The sequence below is a fragment of the Hevea brasiliensis genome, chromosome 14 (assembly GCF_030052815.1).
Source record: "Hevea brasiliensis isolate MT/VB/25A 57/8 chromosome 14, ASM3005281v1, whole genome shotgun sequence".
NCBI lineage: Eukaryota > Viridiplantae > Streptophyta > Magnoliopsida > Malpighiales > Euphorbiaceae > Hevea > Hevea brasiliensis.
Genome location: NC_079506.1, coordinates 2958088 through 2979143, shown reverse-complemented (window position 1 = coordinate 2979143; position 21056 = coordinate 2958088). Strand labels below are relative to the sequence as shown.

At 34.8% G+C, this 21056-nt stretch overlaps 2 protein-coding genes and 1 long non-coding RNA gene across 4 annotated transcripts; 2 read left to right on the top strand and 1 right to left on the bottom strand.

Moving 5' to 3' along the window:
* Window positions 1-1337: 1337 nt before the first annotated feature.
* LOC131173356 (uncharacterized) lies at window positions 1338-5423 on the top strand. Its single transcript, XR_009143664.1, has 3 exons — window positions 1338-1853; window positions 2730-4208; window positions 4607-5423. It is a non-coding gene; the product is annotated as an uncharacterized LOC131173356 (long non-coding RNA).
* On the bottom strand, window positions 2027-10856 carry LOC110669311 (disease resistance protein RPV1). 2 transcript variants are annotated; one of them, XM_058135645.1, is made up of 8 exons: window positions 10515-10856; window positions 9230-10331; window positions 8851-9141; window positions 8232-8733; window positions 7552-7949; window positions 6949-7433; window positions 6483-6777; window positions 2027-2757 (listed from the first exon to the last, which is right to left on the bottom strand). In XM_058135645.1, exons 1-7 carry the CDS (start codon window positions 10703-10705, stop codon window positions 6759-6761), a joined length of 2988 nt encoding a protein of 995 aa, XP_057991628.1. In that variant the 5' UTR covers window positions 10706-10856; the 3' UTR covers window positions 2027-2757; window positions 6483-6758. The 2 variants fall into 2 exon arrangements, with proteins under 2 accessions (XP_057991628.1, XP_021686606.2); XM_021830914.2 differs by having other exon boundaries at window positions 6865-7433; window positions 7552-8733.
* Window positions 10857-20227: 9371 nt separating this feature from the next.
* LOC110669339 (protein VACUOLELESS GAMETOPHYTES-like) lies at window positions 20228-21037 on the top strand. The gene has a single exon (XM_021830969.2). The coding sequence runs from the start codon at window positions 20362-20364 to the stop codon at window positions 20923-20925; it is 564 nt and encodes a 187-aa protein (XP_021686661.2). The 5' UTR covers window positions 20228-20361; the 3' UTR covers window positions 20926-21037.
* Window positions 21038-21056: the final 19 nt, after the last annotated feature.

The following is a 21056-nucleotide window of genomic DNA, read 5'->3' as shown; positions in this document are numbered from 1 at the left end:
CAGCTCAGAGAAATAAGGACACCTAAATTTTAAGAACAATAAAAAATTGCGGTAAGCCAAGGAACAGGTTATCAATTGAGTGCTCCATTCTAGGGCTGTATTATGTCAACCTTCTCCTTGTACTATCGCAATACAATCCATTATCCACGTCTGAAACTCTGGGAAATTCGACTCTTCGCCTGGAAGATGAAGAAGAATGGAGCATGGTTGAATTGACTTCCATACCATTGTCCATTTCTGAAATTCTTGAAACATCAGCTCTTCTGCTAGAGGATGATGAACAAATAACCAGAACATTATTGTTTTCTACAGAAGTATCCCTTCTCTGGCTTTCTAATAGCAAAACAGTGGCAGCACCATTGGTCCTGAAAGATGAAGCAGGATGGGCCACTGTAGAATCAGTATGAGAAGCATTATCTAGAATTTGTCTGTCTTGTTGAGTAGCAATAGCAAAGTTAGAAACTGAACCTCTGTCAACAACACTTTCATAAAGCCTAAATCACTCATCCTCTTGAATCCCCTTAATTTTTCTCAGAAATCAGAGTCGTTCAGGGATTAAGGAAGCCAAAATTCTGCTAATTGAAACTGACAATTATTTCGTTAATTAACTCAATGGAACCCAAGAATTAAAAGAAGAAGAAGAAGCAGCTCACTCAATCTTTTTTTTTTTGCATTATTTGTTAAACCTGGAAATTGAAGACTCCCTTCTTTTCGTTTATTTATCTCCTGCTAACGTTAATAAACGGACCCACTATTTTTTGAGGATGAAAGATTGTAAATTTCTAATCAAAACCTGAAACTCTAACAAGATAAACTAACTGCAAAAAAAAAAAAAAAAAAGATGATGAGGTTACAGGTCTTTGACGATATGGAAGGTTGTCATTTAGCGACGATAAGGCAGATTGAGAAGGGTTCATTTTTCATGGCGCAAAGAAGATGAAACGTGCTTGAGTTGCGCTTTTGCCTTTGTCTGCTCAAGCCCAGCGGGCCACTAAACGTGGTGCAAACGATGTCGTTTTATCTTCGGCTCTTGCAATTGCAACTTGGAAAATAGATGGCATTTTTATTTTAAATATGTATATTATTGAGTTATGATTGGGCCTGGCCAGGTTCGGCCCTTCAAATGGATGGAGATCAGCTGAAGTCAAATTTCAGATCAGCTAGAGTCAACAGTTCAATGAGTTAGTTTCGTCCTGAAATGGGTTACAGGGGTCGGTTAATAACCTCTCTTAAGGCTCAAAACTGAAATCGATGGTCCCGTTTTAATTTGGTTCAAATTATATATATATATATATATATATATTTAAAAAATGGCTGAGCTGTATGGGCTAAATCGTTTTCGAACTGAAAATAAAATTATAAAAAACTAAAAAAAAATTAAGTCGGACCAGAACCGACTGAGAGTTTGATCAACCTATCCGATTTCGGTTTATCCCCTGGACTAGTCTTGAACCACAGCTTCCTGGCTAAAACCGGTGGTCAGGCCAAGTTATCATTGATATTTATCGAACTAAAATTTACTATTTACTACAGGACTCCAATAAAAAAGAATGAGATTCACGGAAATGTTCAAATAAATGCAAATTCCACCAGCCCATGGTTTTGTAAATCATGATGTGAGATATGAAGAAAGTAGTTGCAACTGGGTGAACATGGTCAAATGGGTGAGTGATCTGTTGAGGCAATTGACAACATGAGACATGGAAAAAGTAGTGGCAATTGTTGCAAGTGCAGATACATCCAAAGGCTATGAGCATGCGAGCAGAACATGATCTGAGGACCTGCGTTTTGTGGTTGTTAATTGGAGAGCTGCTATAGGTGTGCGTGGCTGGAATGCTGAATTGCAGGTTGAGGTTGGCTAACTAGTTTCCCATTCTAACTTTGCTATCTAATTTCTCCTCACTTTTTAATTAAAACTTTATGCATTATGTATGGTGAACACACTTTATGCATTAGGCCTAAGTAAGTTTTTTTTTTCTTTTTTTTTTTTCAAATAAATGCAAATTCCATCGAACCACAGTGCCTCTGAAAGAAAAATAGAATACATAAACCCTAGAACTATAATGGCTTTTAAAATGACCCCATATAATTGCATATAGTCTAAGATACATGAATCCTCATCGATCCTGTCAAGTGAAATCCAATTTCCTGAGTTTCAGAATTAATTAAAACAAAGACTATACATCTTGTTGTGTGAAATCCAATTTCATGATCCATGGCAGTGGAGTTTAACCATGTAGAAACTCCTCAGCCTAACCCAGAAACTGCTGTAATTTGACTTAAGAAGAAGACTATGAAGTACTAATTTGTCAGCCTTTTTTTTTTTTAACAATTTCCACATGATATAGAGAAACACTGCACAGATCAAAAGAAACACCGCGACGAATGCATATCACAAATGTTAATATACAAGCAGCAGTGCTATTACAGTCCAGTTTCCGAGCTACAAGTACCTGAGAGTGAACAGATGCTCGCTCATTCCAAATATTGTTGGGCATCCATCATGCTTTTGAAGAAATTCTTGAACAAGTTCCTTAATTTGACGGCTTCTTCATCCTATTATATTTTAATCAATTCAGTTTCTGTAAGAAGTTGCATTTCTTCTAATTTACAATGTAATGTATTATAAATATGGTACCCGATTCATATTTATTGTTTGCAATCCTTCTCCCCGTGTAAATATAATGGCATGATTCTGATGTTCAAGCTTCACTTACCTAATATTGCAGGTTCTGGAAGCTGTATCTGATATATTACCTGGGCGAGAATTCACGCAGTAATTACAATGGATTGCTAGGGATGCAGTGCCTTTGTGTAGATTCAAGTAATGTATGCTTATGTGCTCATGTATGTTTGAGCATGCATGTACATGCTTATCAATGGCATACAACATAAATCCAACATCATAACAGTCATTGGTGCTCCTATCAAAAACTAGGTAGTGAAATGGCCAAATTGACTTCAACCAACCAAAGCCTCTGATAACTCTTCTCCTGTTAAATTTAATAGGTAATTATAAGGATTTGCACACAAAACTTTCCTCTTTAACAACAAAATAAACTAACTTGTATCGGGTGACATAAAACTCTCTAGGAAGATATGAACATCTAGAGTACATTCATCATTTCATCCTCTGCATTTGTGAGGTGGAAAAGGAAAAGAAGGTTCAAAATGTTAACTTACATTCCTGCAGTATTAGAAAAAATTTACAAGTGTAATATAGCTATATTTGGTGGGATGGAACGTAGAAACAAAGTAATGGAATGAGAGATGCAATGGAGATCATGCTCTTCTTATGTTGGATTACGGAAATGAAATCAATGCAATGAAATGATAATTACCATCTTTTTTCGTTTAGTTTATTTGATGATGATGGCAACAATGGTGGATTGGTGAGAGTGAAAAAATAACTTTTGCTGAATTTTAATTCTTCATTTAGAAAAACAGATGGGGGGTTAAGTCTTGGTGTATTATGATAAGGCTGCTCTTTTGAGATTAGATCAAAGTTTTAAGGCACCAAAAGCAACTAATCTTTTCCTAATTTGAGTAGGAGAAATATTTCTCAACAGGATGGAGGAATATTTCCTATAATGAATAGAACTTTTATTTTAGTATTATTCCTAAATTGAGTGACTCCTAATCTGATGTAGTGTTATAATAGTAAATATGTTGGGTTATGTTTAGAGGAGAATAAGAGGGACTAACTAATATATTTACTATGAACAGTTTGATGTACTGTGGGATCTCTTGAGTGTAATTAGATTGATGGGTAGTATAGTTATGAGTTTGTAATGATGATTTATTTATTGATGATAGTGGAAGATGACATGTCTGTAAATGTAGTCCTATGTTGAGAGGGTGAACCACGTAAATATTAGTATTTTGTATGTTTGCTTTATTTCTTTACAGTTTACACGCTTTTTGCGGTGCACAACAAATTGATATCAGAGCATGGGGATGATCTTGGTGAGTTTGGTTGAAGGTGGAGCTGTTGCTACATGTAGAAAATCGCACATGCAATAATGGTGGTGATAGAGAGTTAAATTGAGATGGAGCTCTTGATACAAAATCAAGATAGTTGATGACGTGAAGATTTTTTGAAGAATAAAGCAAGTTACACCCAAGATAAAGATTGAAGAGTTGATGATTTGAAGGGTTTAAACTCAAACATGGAGATTTGATAATTTGATGACACCCAATAATTTGAGGTATGCGATGGTTGATGGATTTTGAGTCAAGGTGGAGATTGTTGAAATTATGACTCAAAATTCTAATAGGATTTGGAGAGAAATCTTGTAACACCCCTAATTTTTAAATTTATTATTTTTGGGTAAATATTGATATTTTATTTTATTTGAATTTTAGGAAATTATTTGAAATTTTACATATTGTGATGGATGACTATTTGGATGCTGTGAGATGTGATTGAGTTGTGGATATATGGATTGTGAATATAGAAGTGCGTTTTGAGCCCTTTTGCAGGTTGGGTAGGTCCTAGGTATAGGGGAGACTCTGCCGGATTTTCGGCATGACTTAGGACGTATTTGGTCTTTTCTTAAGTTTGTATTGAGTTAAATTTATTAAATGATTGTAATAAAATTGACAGGTGAGTCGGGACAGCCTTCTTCCTCCGCCCAGCCGCCACAGTGACCGCTGTCAAGTCTGTGAGTAAAATATTAATTTTAATTGTAATTTCACTATTATTATATGTTCAAGCATGCCCATGCATCACTTATATGTATGTATCTATGTAGTTAAACTCTAGGCACGTTTTATGTTGCATTCATAACTGTTAAAGTGCCATGGATGTTGTTGTGGTAATTTGGAGCAGTGTGCGTGCGTTGGCGTGTGTGTGATGTGGTGTTGACTATGGATAGGACGGGTAGACACGGCTTGAGATCTTCGCTGGGACCCCGATTTGGTTTATTAAGCGAAAGTCCGGCTTGAGTTCTTCGCTGGCACAGGTTGGATTTAAGAGAGCTGTATAGGGGATCAGCTCCCATATATTATGATTGATATTAATGGGTGTGTGAGTGCTCCAAATTACCTTTTTGATGTTGTGATGTGAAATTATTGCTGATGTTGCATTTCACTCTACAGGGTGCATTAGTTTTAGATAGTTATAGAGATTATGGTTAAAATTGATATTTTACTCTTTGAGTCGAACGCTCACTCCTGTTCAATATTTTTCCAGGCCACAGGAGGATATTTTTGAGGTTAACCTGCTTTTCTCCCTCGCAGGTCGTCTATTCATGTTTGTGTAATTCTATAAACTTCTAGAATTTCTACATATGTTAGAAGTATTTATTAAATTGGGTCTGTAATATAAATTATTATTTTGGACCTGTAAACTTATTATTTTATGCATGTTGATGGACTGGATGAGGGAGTTGAGCTCCTATTTATTTTTATGTTGTTATGAGTATGTGGAGGGTGAGCTGAGCTCCCCACTTGATATATATTGTGTTTACAGGTTGGGTGAGTCAAAAACTCCCCGTTGAAAGGTTCATTTTATGGTTGGACTCTGTCCGGTTGAATTCTTGAAATTGGGCTCAAATGGGCCTTAAAGTTGGGTTAATGAATAGTTAGGCTTACTACGGGCCTCGGGGGCTTTAGGCTGGCCCAGGTCCTAGTGCCGGTCCGGCCCATAGGTTGGGTCGTGACAAATCTTTTCCTAATTTGAGTGGGAGAAATATTCCTCAACAGGATGGAGAAATATTTCCTATAATGAGTAAAACTCTTATTTTAGTGTTATTCCTAAATTGAGTGGGACTCCTAATCAGATAAAGATTGAGAGAACTCTTATTTTAGTGTTATTCCTAAATTGAATAGGACTCCTAATCAGATAAAGATTAAGAGAATTAACACTATAAATAGGAGAATGATGAAAAAAGTTATTTAGCTCTCAGCCCATGGAGTGAGGCTGTCACTTATTGTAGAAAGGGGTTTTGTCAATTGCTGAGGATTTGACTCTGCCCATTGATGAATGGCACTTACCCATTGCAGTGGAGAGATGTTTCAGCCTAAGGTGGAGTAAGGACATAGAATTCAAGAGGAAGGAATTCTTGTTTATTGGTGAAATGGCTCTTACCTTTATAGTTGAAAGCACTCTTTGTGGTGTAGTATTGTAATAGTAAATATATTGAGTTATGTCTAGAGAAGACTAAGAGGGACTAATTAATATATTTACTATGAGCTGTGGGATCTCTTGGGTGTAATTGGATTGATGGGTAGTAGAATTATGAATTTGTAATGATGATTTATTTATTGATGAGAGTGGAAGATGGCATGCCTATACATGTAGCCCTATGTTGAGAGGGTAAACCACCTAAATATTGGTGTTTTGTGTGTTTGCTTTATTTCTTTACATTTTACACGCTTCCACGATCAAATCAAAATTACACAACATGACCAAATCAAAATTATGAGTTATGGAATTTCGCCTATACCTTATTTAGAGTACGTTTCCGATCATTTCTTACCTCTCTGTGTCACACCTCTCTTTGTTCAATTGTCGGCTTGCTGGCCACAACTTTGGTTAGCAGAGGACTTATCGACGGCTAGAGGAGACAGAGAACTTCTTGCATGCACCACCATTGAATAACTGGTGGATCCGATGAGTCCTCTTATTGCTTGGGTGTATATACTTTGGTGCAACTAGGAATTTTCGGAGGAGACGAGGAAGCTCGCACTGAGCTCTAATGGCGTCAGAAATGGCGCTTGAACCCCAGAAGCCGCATGGGTTCTTCTTCCTCAGACTACGATGTCGCAGGTTTTCTTGCAAATAAATTAAATTGCATTTAGTCCCATTTATATAATTTAGCAAACGTCAAAAATCTATTCTGGAAGGAAAGTACAACTTACCAACGTGTTAAAAGACAATGCAAATCCATGAAGAGACAGAAAACTGAACAAACGAAGGAAAGCAAGTTCAAACAGAGAGTTTACTTTTCTTCGTCTTTCGTCTTCCCTCTTGGTTTCCTCTTATGTTTGAATATTGGATGAACCCCACATTCAACTATCAACTCCTCGCTTATTTCCTGCTTCCCACCATCATAATATTGAACGAAGAACTGAAATGAGGCCTTGCAGATACGGTCTATGGAATCCAGAATGTCACGTTTTGTGATTGGTGTAGACCAAAGTAACACGTTTTCTGATTGGGATTCGCTTCCATAGAAAGACTCAAGGAATGCTTCGCATGAATTTCGTGTAGACTCGCCTGTGAAAAGGGCCTCACAATAAATAGTCGCAAATTTGGGAAAAGGATGAATTTTAGGATCAAGGACAGCGCAGAAAGAGAACCCCATCAAGTCATGCGGCCCGTCAAGTGAGAAAGACAAAGAAGATCCATTACTATTCCGATACCTCATCCCCCGCGGCACTTTACTTCCGGCAATTCGTAAACTAACACGACAGTTATTGACCATTGACTACATAATTAAACCCAAAAAAAAAAATTAAGTTTAATAAAATTGTCCATAATTTATATTGTAAGATAAATATTTAATTAGAGAAAATTATAAGGGTTTTCTAAGGCCAGAGAAATACCTGAAGTTGTGCTGCCAATGCACATTCCATAATATTTTTACATGAAACTTCATATAAATTGATGCAATTTTCGAATTGTAAATAGCGAACCGAACCTCGAGGGCCATTTTTCACTTGAAGTAGGAACAAAATTGGTGCAGATGCCAAAGACGTGCAATTTGATGCACATAAATAATAATGAAGAGATGACAATGAAGACTCTGGTAAAACTTTAGGTCTCTTGCAATCTCTTAAATCAGGACTCCACAGCTTAGGAAGTTGTTTAGTGCTTTCATGTATGCTCTTGAAACCATTCCTACGAAATCTTAATCTATCCCGTGAGGATAGAGAGCCAATACTGTTGGGAAATTCGAAAATCTTACAGTAGTCCAGCCTAAGACTCTGCAGACTGGTCAAACCTGTCAAAGAAGGCAATATTAAACCTTTACATCCAGAGCAATTCAATATTTGCAATTGCCTCAATTGATTCACGGAGGATGGTAATTTCGTTATTCCACTTTCATCTGCATCAAGTATCCATAAAGATTCTAAATTTCCCAAGTTCTCTGGCAATCCACCGAGATTCAAGCATTTACTTACGACAAGCATTCTAAAATGTATGAGATTGCAAATAGTGTCAGGAAGACTTGAAAGTTTGAAGCATCCACTGAAATCAAGCTGATATAGACATATCAACTCACCAATGCCACTTGGAATACTCTTGAGGTTCTTGCACGATTTCAACTTCAATGCATGGAGCTGAGGGAGGCATCCATTTAACGAAGTTGAGGGAATTTTAACCAAATTTATACATTTAGAGCAATCCAATAGTTCCAATTTCCTTAATTGATTTATGGAGGATGGCAGTTTCGTTATTCCACTTTCAGCTGCATCAAGCCTCTTCAAAGATTCTAAATTCCCCAAGTTCTCTGGCAGTCTATTGAGATTCTTGCATCCACTTACGTTAAGTTCTGTAAGAGATTTGAGATTGCAAATGGTGTCAGGAATACTATTGAGGCTGATGCATGATTCCAAATCCAAGATCAAAAGTTTAGAGAGACACCCAATTGATGAGGGAATCTCAACCAATTTTGTGCAGCCTCCGAAAATTAAAACCTCTAGTTTTGGGGATTTAGACAGGTGTGGAATTCTGATCAGATCCACAGAGTTCGCCAATTCAATAACCTTCAAATTTTCAGCAAACTACACATAACAAGAAGACAAGAATAAAGTAGTATATTGGAACCTGAACTTGATAATATATATATATATATATATATATATATATATATATATATATATATATATATATAATTGAACCTGATCTTCATTCCAAAGTTGTTCAAGTTGACTTCTGGGCATGTGAAGTTCAACAAGATTCTCTGGACAAAATTTTGATGGTAAACATTTCAAAGGATAATTTTCCCATTCCAAATATCTCAGCTCTTCAGGGAGAGATTCAAGACCTTCAGGAAGAACTAGTTTGATCTGACCATTAGAGTATAATTTGAGTAATCTAAGATTACTCATTTTCACGAAAGCTGTAGAACTTAGTTCGATATATCCAATCTGGGACATGTTTGCTAAAATGCTTTCAACTCTTTTAGTCCTCTAAAAAATAAAACAAGAGCAAATAAGCATTAACTATATAAATAAGAATTACAAAGAGACAATGAAAGCAAATATGTTTGGTTCTTACCATATCTTTGTTCAATAATTTGTATAAATCCTTAGAATTATACAATCTACTTCGTTTCCCAATCTCTTTCTCCTCACCAACAATATCTTTACCCATTTGTTGTACCAAGTCATGCATCTGCAATGTATTATTTCCTGAAATGCTTATGAGAGATTTATCAATGAGCCCACTTATTCCACATTTTGCATGGAACCCACAACCTTCTAATATACTTATAGCTCTATTTTTATCCCACAATTTGAAGAAGCATGCAATGTCAAGAAATATTTCCTTTTCATTCTGATCCAGGCCGTCATAACTAATTCTCAATATTTTTTGAATTTTTCTGTCAGGAATATCTTTTAGTTTCTCCAATTCATCCTCCCATTCTTCCATACTCTTGCGAAATAAATTGGATCCCAAAACTTTAAGAGCTAGTGGGTTACCTCCAGCATAACCAATTGCCTTGCTTGACAAGGCCATAAACTCTTTCTTCACAAAATTTTGTTTGAAGGCATGGAAACTAAACAGCTTAAGGGCTCCATCATCTTTCAATTTCTTGACTTCATATATTTTGGCATCCAGATTCTTGAGCAATTGTTTATCTCTACTTGTTACAATAATTCTACTTCCTGGACCAAAAATAGCATGCTTTCCTATTAAGGATTCAATTGGCTCCAAATCCATATCACTCACATCATCGAGAACAATGAGAACTTTTCGTCGTGAGAGCTTTCTCATGATGACAGAGGATAAAACAGATGGCATCCCTATATTTAAACCTCCATCGTTCAATGCATTATAAAGAACTTCAAGTTTTCGATTAAATGAGGTGTATTTTTCTAATTTTTCTATCACATTTGCAATAAAGCATTTATCTTGAAATTGATTGTAAATTTGCTTAAATAACTTGCTAGCAATAGTTGTTTTTCCTATCCCTCCCATTCCCCAAATTCCAATACACTGCACATCTACTAACTCAAGGCATAATAATTCTTCAACATCCTTGACGCGTTTGTTAATACCCACCAAGCCATCATCATAAGAATCACTTGGAATCACACGATCATTTAGTTTTTTTAAGGTGTGATTCATAATTTGCTCGATTAATTTAGCGTCCGGCCTGACCATATAAAGAAAAAAAAAATGAAAAAACAGTAATGAAAGCCAAATCTTTTATTATATTTTAATTTTATCCCAATTTTTTATTTTAAAAAATTTTCCCAATCAGCAAAAACGTAAAATAACCTTTTTTTTAATTAAACCTAAAGAAAATGCATAATACAAATTTTTAATAAAAACTTACTTAATATTCCTTGAAACACAGCCTGAGAGGTTGCCTACTGTCCTCAAAGCATTCATCCAACTGTCCAGCTTGTTTGAATTATAATTGGGATCTTTTTTGTGCTTGACAAGTGCATCGCCATAGCTACTTTCCAGCTCTTGAACATGGGTTGGATCTACATGGTAAAAAACTGGTAAGATCATTTGTTTCATCTCTTTGGAGCATTCAAGTATTTTGACCAGCTCGTCCAAACACCATGAAGAGTATGCATAATTCGCTGAAAAAATGACAATTGAGAGATAGGCATCTTCAATTTTTGCCAAAAGGGATGATGAGATGTCTTCTCCTCTCTCAAGGCTTTCATCCACATTTTGGCTCAATTCTTTTTGGAGATGGCTGAGAAAACCATCACGGGTATCTTTGACATAAAAACTAATGAACCCGTCATATGTCTTCAATTGAGGGGCAATGGAAGAACAAGAAAAGGCCATTATTACAAAACCAAAGCTAAATTCTGAGCAATGAAACAAGTAAGAAAAGGAAGCTGGGTGGTTGATGATAGAATGGGTTCGTGTCTTTTTATTAACGTGTGAGAAGTGAGGAATAATCCTGCCATGTGAAAGGATGACTACTAGAAACTTGAGAGGCATCTTCAAGGAAGCTGCATATATTGACTCACTTTATCTATAGCGGATCGAAGACATCAAGCTTGAGTAGTTTTTCTTCTTAAGCTTTTGTTTTCCTTTCTTTTCTTTTTCTTAGAATTTCCTCTTCCTCCTCAATTCCGCTTTCTGTTTCTCCTTCTTCTTCCCTCTAGTTTGTGGTTGGCAAAATGTGAACTGTAAATGATGAGAAATTTAGTGTTTTAATTAGTTATTGACTCTTATAAATGGGTCAATATTTATAACACTATTAATTATATTTTTTTTTTGTGATTTTTTTTATGACAATCACAAATCTGACACATACAACACATATAATAAAAAAAAAAGAATAAATATAAAATTATGTTGATGAATAAAACAAGTAATAAATATTAAAATTTTATCATTTTAAAAAGAATAAATTACAATTTTAAAATTCTCAAAACCTAATTCTAATATATATATATATATATATATATCTCTTAGGCCCTACTACAATTTGTCCGTATCAAAGGAGCAAGGTTGATTGCGGTAGCAAAAGGACCAAGCTGATGAGTCGCACTGCCAACTTTTGGAGTCAAGCCATAATTTAGATATTTTCAAATTTTATATAAATTACTTACATTCAAATCTCATTAATTAAATGAATTTAAAATAAATTGATTAAACCTAATACGGTTAGTTCAATTAATAAAAATTGAGCCCTTTCTTAGCAATTAGGGTTTGAATTTTCTATTGATTACTTCAAAATTATTTTTCTTGATCAATGCACTAAGTCAAAGTCAATGTCGAGGAGTATATCTTTAAGGTTTGTGTTTAATGTCATTTTCGAGAAAAGTTACAAAAGAAGCTTTTATATCAAAGCTTTACAAAGAGTAAGGGTGAGCATTCTATTCAAACTGAATCGAACCGAATTGAACTAAATTAAATTATAAAAATTAAATTATATATTTTAGAAATCAAATCGAATCAAAATAGATAAAAAATCAAATCGAATAGAATTAAACCGCTCTATTTCGGTTCGGTTCAATTCAAACCGATTAGTTTTGATTTTTGATTGATTTTTTAATTTAAACTTGATTTTCAAGTTATTTGGTCTAATTTTGACTTTGGTTTGAACCTAATAATCATTAATCAATGAAATTAAACAATTTATATATATATATATATATAATTAAATATAATTCATAAATTCCCCATAAAAATAAATCAATTCAAAAATCAATTTCGGTTCGATTTGAATATATAAAATTATTATTCGATTCGGTTCGATTTAATCAATTTTTTTCCTTTCAAAATCAAATCGAATCAAAATAACCGAAATTTTTATAATATAAACCGAACCAAACTGATTGAATTTTAAAATCGAATCGATTGAACCGAATTGATTCGATTCGATTCGATTTTTGGTTTGAATCGAAATCCACTCACCCCTAACAAAGAGTCAATACCTAACCTTACAAACTCTAACTTTTACAACACATGAATCCATAAAATCTGGATCACTACATACAAAATAATAATTCAGCTAGAATTAAGGCTAAAAATAATACAAAATATCCTTGACTGGTTTTTAAAATCCATCTCAGTCAGCTTAATAAGATTATGTTTAGTAAAGCGTAATGTAATGCAATCTAATTAATTATATAATATAATCAAAATTGTAAGGTAATATAATTGTCATTACATTTCTATATTTAGTTATAAAATAAAAATATAAATGATTTAATGTAATGATATTTTTTATTTTAATTTTATTTTAATATTTAATTTATTTATATAGTATTAATAATAAGTGGTAATGACTGCTATAATTGGTAGTCGAGTGATAGTAGTAATTAATATAAAGGAAGAATGAATCTTCATTCCTTAATCAAAGGAATTCATTATCAGCACCTCTAAAATAGCATAATATAAAGCACAATATCAGCTTATGTAAACTAGCACATTTTTTGATTTGTTACCTTGTATTCTTAGCATTCTTTATATATATATATATATTCACACTACAACATCAATAAAAATCAACTCAGAATTCCACAAATCATTCAATCTCTTTATGGCATTAGAGCCTCTCATGCTCTAGCGAGTTTTTGGTTTTCTATTTGTCTATCTTCTATTTATCACCATGATTGAGTCCCCACCTCCAACAGTTAGCTCACAAAGGGTTGTCCAACCCATGACCCAAACCTCCTTAGACACAACAGCTACTCTTATTACCCATAATCCAACCTCACAACTGCCAATAAAACTCACTGGCAGTGGCAATTTTTTGACCTGGCAAGCCCAAATTACCACTCTTCTCCTTGGCTATGACTTAATGTCATACGTTGATGGCACTTTTCCATGTCCTTCACCATTTATCACTGACAACAATAAGCAAATTGCAAATCCAGAATATAAATCATGGCAGTGACAAGATAATCTCCTCCGGAATGCTATTATGGCCTCTGTAGATCCTACCATTGCATCTATGGTTGCATCTGCAACCACCTCAGAACAAGCATAGTAGAGGCTAGTCACTACATATGCCAATAAATCCCAAGCTCGAATTTATGGTCTCCGAGAGAATCTCACACATGTGATGAAAGGGACCAAGTATGTTGCTCAATATCCCAGTGAAATTCGTAGCTTCGCCGATGAGCTATCTCTTGTAGGCTCTTCTCTTGGACAAGCCGAGCTTATTATCAAAATACTAAGTGGTCTTAGCCCAGAGTTCAAAGAAATCAGTGCAGCTATTTGTGCTCGTGATCATCCAATCACCTATAAAGAACTTTATGACAAGCTTAGTGCACATGAAAATTTTCTCACTCATGAAGCCTTGAAGAAAGATGCTCAGACAATTTCAGTTCATCACACCCAGCATGGACAACAGAATTCCAATTCAAATAGGTCTTTCAATGGCAACAAGGCTACTTTCAACAATAATCGCAAGAATGGTGGAACAAATGGAGGTTTTTCCCAAAACTACAATCCTCACCAATACTCACAACACAACAATAGAAATTTTAATGTCAATTCAGGATGGCGCAACGCAAACAATTGGTCTTCTCAACGTGTTCAATGCCAACTTTGTGATAAATATGGTCATGTGGCAAAAGTTTGTCGCTCTCGTTCTCACAATGCCTTGGAAGCTCAGGCCAATTTTACATCTCGGCAGACATCTCCTGCACCTGGTTGGATCATGGACACTGGAGCCTCTCATCATGTTACACAAAACATTCAGAATCTTCAAGCTTACTCTGAATATGCAGGCTCAGATGATATTATCATAGGCGATGGTAATGGTATCATTATCACACACACTGGCACCACCACTCTATCTGCTCCCAAACACAATTTTAAATTAAATGTTGTCTTATGTGCACCCCAAATACACAAAAATCTCATTTCAGTATCCAAATTATGTACTGATAATGACACCTCTCTTGAATTTTTTCCATCTTACTTTATTATGAAGGATTAGAGCACGGGGGTTCCTCTCATTCTCGATCGGAGTAACTCAAGGTTATATGAATGGACTAGCGCACCCATTACATCACAACCAGCGGTCTTACTCTATCAATCTTCAAAGCAAGCAGTCTTACTCTCTCAACCCTCAAAGCCTTCCTTATCTATTTGGCATTGTCGTTTAGGTCATCCTCATTTACGCATTTTGAATAATATTATTGCTCACTCAAACTTATCTGTGTCATCCTCACAACTGGATTCATGTAATTCCTATTTATGTAATAAAAGTCACAAGTTACCATTTTTTACTAGCACTCTTACCAACTCTCATCCTCTTGAGCTACTTTATACTGATGTTTGGGGACCATCCCCTATCGTATCTGATCAAGGATATCGTTACTATGTCATTTTTTTTATCACTTCTCTAAGTATACTTGGCTATTTCCTCTAAAACAAAAATCTGGAGTTTCATAAGTTTTTACTAATTTCAAAGCCTTGGTTGAACGTTATTTTGCCACTACTATTCTCGCTGTTTATTCAGATGGTGGAGGTGAATATGATGGGTTGCATCACATACTGGTTCAACATGGTATCCAGCATCTCTATTCTCCTCCTTACACTCCCCAACGTGTAAGCATTGCTGAAAAGAGACATTGTCACATTATGGAGAGCTCTCTCACCTTATTACACCAAGCTAAAGTTCCCTTAAAATTCTGGAGTCATGCCTATCAAATAGCAGTCAATCTCATAAATCGCATGCTAACTAAAACTCTGAACTACAACTCCCCATTTGAAAAATTATTTAAGCAGACACCAAATTACAAAACACTTAGCATTTTTGGTAGTCTCTGTTATCCATGGCTACGACCATATACACCTCACAAATTGGCTCCAAAGTCCACACCCTGTGTTTTTGTCGGATACTCAACTAGTCACCATTGTTACAAATGTTTTGATCCCATAACAAACAAACTCTACCTATCTCGACATGTTCTATTTGTGGAAAACACATTTCCTTTCTCTACTATCTCCCTTAATCAGCCATGAATAACTACCGCAAAAATAGACCTCTGGCTTGATCCTCAAGATACTACTGTCACAAATGATGTAGTCCAATACTCACCTCCTCCACCAGTGGACGCATTGTCAAATGTCCCTACTGTTCCTCCTGTTATCTCTAATCCATCACAAGATGAGCTTTCCTCACTATCGCAATCACAGCTTAGTCCACCGCAGCATGTATCAGCACCACCATTTACTTCTCATGAGTTCACTCGTGCCCCGAACGTGAGTCCCCCTGCAACCTCTTCAACTGAGGTAAGTCTTCCACATCCTGAGCCACCTCGCACTATTACTCGATCCCAACATAACATATTCAAACCAAAGCAACCAATAGATTACTCTGCACTTGTTGTTTCTCCTGGTCTCTCTATTGTTCCACACAGATATTCACAGGCTGTCAATAGTCCACCATGGCATCAAGCAATGGAGGAAGAGTTTGATGCACTTATTTGAAATAATACATGGACCTTAGTTCCACCAGATCATTCACGAAACATAGTTGGGTGCAAGTGGGTTTACCGAGTCAAACAGCAAGCAGATGGTTCCTTTGATCATTTCAAAGCTCAGCTTGTTGCCAAAGGTTTCCACCAATGCCTTGGGATTGATTACACTGCTACCTTCAGTCCTGTAGTCAAGCCTACAATAATAAGGTTGATATTAACTCTTGCCACTCAGCATGACTGGCCGATCTTCCAACTTGACGTCAACAATGCCTTCTTGCAGGGTAACTTATCAGATGAAGTCTACATGGATCAACCTCCTAGATTTGTTGATGCTAAATAATGTTTGTAAGTTAAACAAAGCCATTTATGGAATCAAACAGGCTCCACGTGCTTGGCACATTACTCTTCGAGATTTTTTAATCTCCTATGGCTTTGTCAACACTCACTCAAATTCATCTCTCTTTGTCCTCCACAAGAATGAGCAACTATTATATCTTCTAGTATATGTGGATGACATAATATTGACAGGTTCTTCATCTCAATCAATTTAGGATGTTTCTCAGGCTTTATCATCCAGATTTTCCTTGAAAGATCTACAACCTATCACATATTTTTTGGGAATTGAAGTTTGCAATACCGATCTTGGTCTCACTCTAACTCAGACAAAATATATCATAGATCTGCCACATGAATTTGGCATGATGGAATCCAAAAGTGCAGCAACACCTCTATCTTCCACTACTGTGCTCAAGTTAGATGATGGATCAGCAGCCACAGATGCCACTCAATATCAACGTCTACTTGGTGCTCTGCAATATCTATCACTCACTCGTCCTGATTTTGCCTTTGCAGTTAACAAGCTGTCTCAGTTCATGCACAAGCCTAGCATGCTCCATTGGCAATCTACTAAAAGAATTCTATGGTACTTAAAGGGAACCTTATATTCTGGAATTCTGCTGCATTGTGATTCTACTCTTTCTTTCCACGCCTATGCTGACTCAGATTGGGCAAGAAATCCTGATGATCGTACTTCAACCTCTGCATATATGGTATTCTTGGGGTCTTCTCCAATAAGCTGGTGTTCCAAAAAGCAACGTACTATAGCCCATTCTAATACAAAAGCAGAATATAGAGCTATTGCCAACGCTGCTGCAGAACTTAATTGGATTACCAATTTACTTCAAGAACTTCGCATTTCCTTACCCAGGTCACCAGTCATCAAATGTGATAATCTTGGTGCCACTTACACAACACAGAACCCAGTCTATCATAGCCGCATAAAGCATGTGGCGTTGGATTTTCACTTCATCCGGGACCAAGTTCGGGATGGTAGCTTGATTGTTGAACATGTTCCTTCAACAATGCAATTGGTATGAGGCGTATAAAGGAAGAATGAATCTTCATTCCTTAATCAAAGGAATTCAATATCAGCACCTCTAAAATAGCATAATATCAGGCACAATATCAGCTTATGTAAATTAGAACATTTTTTTATTTGTTACCTTGTATTCTTAGCATTCTTTGTATATATATATTCACACTACAACATCAATAAAAATCAAGTCAGAATTCCACAAATCATTCAATCTCTTTAGTTAAATGGTAGTGGTGGTGGCGGCGATGACAATGGTAGTTAGATGGTAGTGGTAGTAACAAGATGAGATAGTGGTGATGGTAATGGCCAGGTGGTAATAGAGGTGACAATGGCTAAATAGTGATAGCGATGGTCAAGTGGTTATAATAGTGATAGTGGTAACATGATAGTGGTGGTGGTGGTGATGGTGATGGTTATGGCGATAGTAATAGTGGTAGTGGTGACATAGTAAGGCAATGGTAATAGTAGCAGTAATGATTGGTAGTCGAGTGATAATAGTGGTTAAATGGTAGTGGTGGTGGTGACGATAATAATGGTAGTTAGATGATAGTTGTGGTAACAAGATGAGATAGTGGTGATGGTAATGGCTAGGTGGTGATAGAGGTGACAATGGCTAGTTAGTAATAGCGGTGGTCAAGTAATTATAATAGTGATAGTGGTAACATGATAGTGGTGGTGGTGGTAGTGGTGATTGCCGCAGTAGTGGTGACATAGTAGGGCAATGGTAATCGTAGCAGTGATGGTGGTAGTGTTGATAATTAATAAATAAAAAAAATTAAAATAAGTAATTAGAATTACATCTATTTTGTATATAATGATTATTACACTATTTTAAATATAATTGATTATATTATGTAATTATCATTTTATTATGTTATTTTTTTTATAAATAAGGTAATCAAATATATAATATAATTATAATTACATTATAATTTTAATTATACTCTATAAAATATAGAGCAAGATACCGAGAAAGAGAACTTAATGAAAACCATTATAAAATGAGATGCAACTTTGAGGAATCTACATATTGATTCATTTTATAAATGGTTAAGTGTTCTATTTACTAATATTTAAACCTAAAAAAAAAAAGAAAAGAAAATCATAATAATCTGTTGATGTTGATGTTGATTGTTGGGGTTGTGGTAGGCTTCTTCAACTTTCCTATAAAATGACATTTCATAAAATTTGGTTATTTTTCTATTAATTAATTAGGGAATATTCTTCTTTTTAACTAAAATGAATATGAATTTTAATTTTATTGATTTGTATATAATTGAAATTAAACATACAAACAAATAGGATTAATTTCCTGAAACATCTCAAAAATTATAAATTAGTTTCTGCTTTTTTAATGATTAAGAATTTAATTTTTAAAATTTGATTTAATTAATATGCCAATCTCTAATCGTCGAAATTAATCATTAACTTTATTAACCTGTTAACTTACTTATTTTCAAGTTGAAATAATTTAATCTTTAATAGTCAATTAGATAATAATATGCATTTTTAAATATAGTAAAAAATAATTAATAAAAAATGTTTACTAAAATTTTTAAATTATGGTGTGTAATTTTGCAGTGATATTTTTATAAAATTATTTTATTTATATTATTTTATGTATAGTAATATTTTTTAATAAATAAATAATTATAAAATTTCTTCTAGTATGATTTTGAAAATTAAAAAAAAATAATAATAATTACTATCCAGAATGTTATTTTTCTCTACCCAAATCATTTCTCAACTGAAGCTTTCAATTATCTATATTTGTATTTTTGTTCTCTCATGAAAACATTTTGATGTACTTACAATTTGATACTTATTAATAAATTGTCCAATTTTCTAAAAAAAAAGCCAACACTTCTATGATTTCTCAAATAAACTCTAATTAATTAAAAAAAATGAAAAATTTAGGGTAAAAATTATAAAGGATTAATTTTGAAATGATTCATGAATTGCAAATTAATATGAATTTGATCTAAGAGCCTCCGTATGACAGGTCTCAATGCAGAACAATATTAGATCAATTTGTAGTTTACAAATTATTTTAAATCAAAAAATTGATTTTATTAAAAAAAATTATTATTTTAATTTAACTTTTGAATCAAAATTTGAGTGATCATATCAATTTAAAACAAGTATTTTTAGATCATATTATTTAATTCACGGAATTAAATTCTCAATTTCATCAATCATTTTATTCAAATTATTTATAATTTTATGTAAATTAAATAAATTTAAATTACTTTAAATCAAATAAATATAACAAAACTTCAACAATGGAAAATTGGTTTTGAAAAATTGATAAGAGTTATATACGATTGAAATTTCTTGAGTTTGATTTTACTGATCGCAGCAGAAAACAGCATTTGAAGACAAACTTGGTTACAGAGAAATACAAATTTTAGTCTATAAATTCTAATGCTTCTCGTTTACTCTCACTTGTTGATCTTTAGTTTCCCAAGAAAAGGATCAGAGTACACATGTTCACATTCATTTACTTGAAGAAGCAGCTTCACTTGGTGTTTCCAGATGTGGACCCATAATTCCAGGGCAGTAGAATCAAAGAAATTAAAACAAGGCTACTCAGTGTTTTTAAAATATTAAAGCACCCACAAGTCAAGTGCGAAAACTTCAAATTGCCTACCCTAGATGGTCACAAAATGAAACACTTGTGCTGGTGAAGTCTGTGTAATCTTTAAGCCATCTTATTATATATATGCCAGCTTGGCCTAGAGATCTGCAAGTAAAGAAAACAACTAATAGCTTCATCTGGTTTCCACCATACAGATAACAAAAAGATTTGTGAGTGACAATACCTAGAAAAATTCTATATATAATCATGCAAAAAGATGGATTTGAATGCAGAACCTTGATAGAAAAGGGGAGAGATGGCAACAACGTTCAGGCATTCTCTATTGCTCCGTCGTCCATGCATAAAGCATTCCAGCCATTCCCACCCCTTACGTCCGGTAGATGTGAAAGAGGAAGAGGAAATTATTTGCTCGGGATGTGAGCTAGACCTTTCAGGCTCAGCTTACAAGTGCAGCAAATCCAAATGTGATTTCTTCCTTCACAAATCCTGCTTTGAACTTCCGGGTGAGCTTGAACACAATTCTCACTCTCAGCACTTGCTCACCCTTCTTCCCTGCCCACCTAACCATGACTCCAAGTTCACTTGTAATGCCTGTGGTGATTATGGCACTGCTTTTACCTACCATTGCCTCACTTGCCAATTCAACCTCCATGTTGGATGTGCTTTCTTGCCCAACACCATCAAACATGTGGATCACAATCACCCACTTACCCTCTTTTATTCCTCCTCAATGGAAAGAGGCTGCACAACCTTCACTTGTGATGCTTGCAGCAAAGATGTTCCTCAGAGCCATTGGATCTACTACTGTCCTGATTGCGATTATGGCACTGATCTAGCTTGTACAATTCCTCAATGCTGAACCCGCCCCATAGACCACTTGTTATATCCATATTCTTGGACTATTTTCTGATGTTCTTTAGATGCAAATTAGTTGTGTGTGTTTACGGCTTTGACATTATTCACTTTTTATATTTCCTCGTGTTTCATTCA

Excerpts from the sequence above, each read along its gene's own strand:
- LOC110669311 (XM_021830914.2), bottom strand. The coding sequence starts at position 10,705 with ATGAAACAAATGATCTTACCAGTTTTTTACCATGTAGATCCAACCCAT. Across the intron at positions 9,142-9,229 it reads AATTATTGAACAAAGATATG|AGGACTAAAAGAGTTGAAAG; the intron begins GTAAGAACCAAA and ends TTTATTTTTTAG. Across the intron at positions 7,434-7,551 it reads CATTGGCAGCACAACTTCAG|TCAATGGTCAATAACTGTCG; the intron begins GTATTTCTCTGG and ends TTAATTATGTAG.
- LOC110669339 (XM_021830969.2), top strand. The coding sequence starts at position 20,362 with ATGGCAACAACGTTCAGGCATTCTCTATTGCTCCGTCGTCCATGCATA.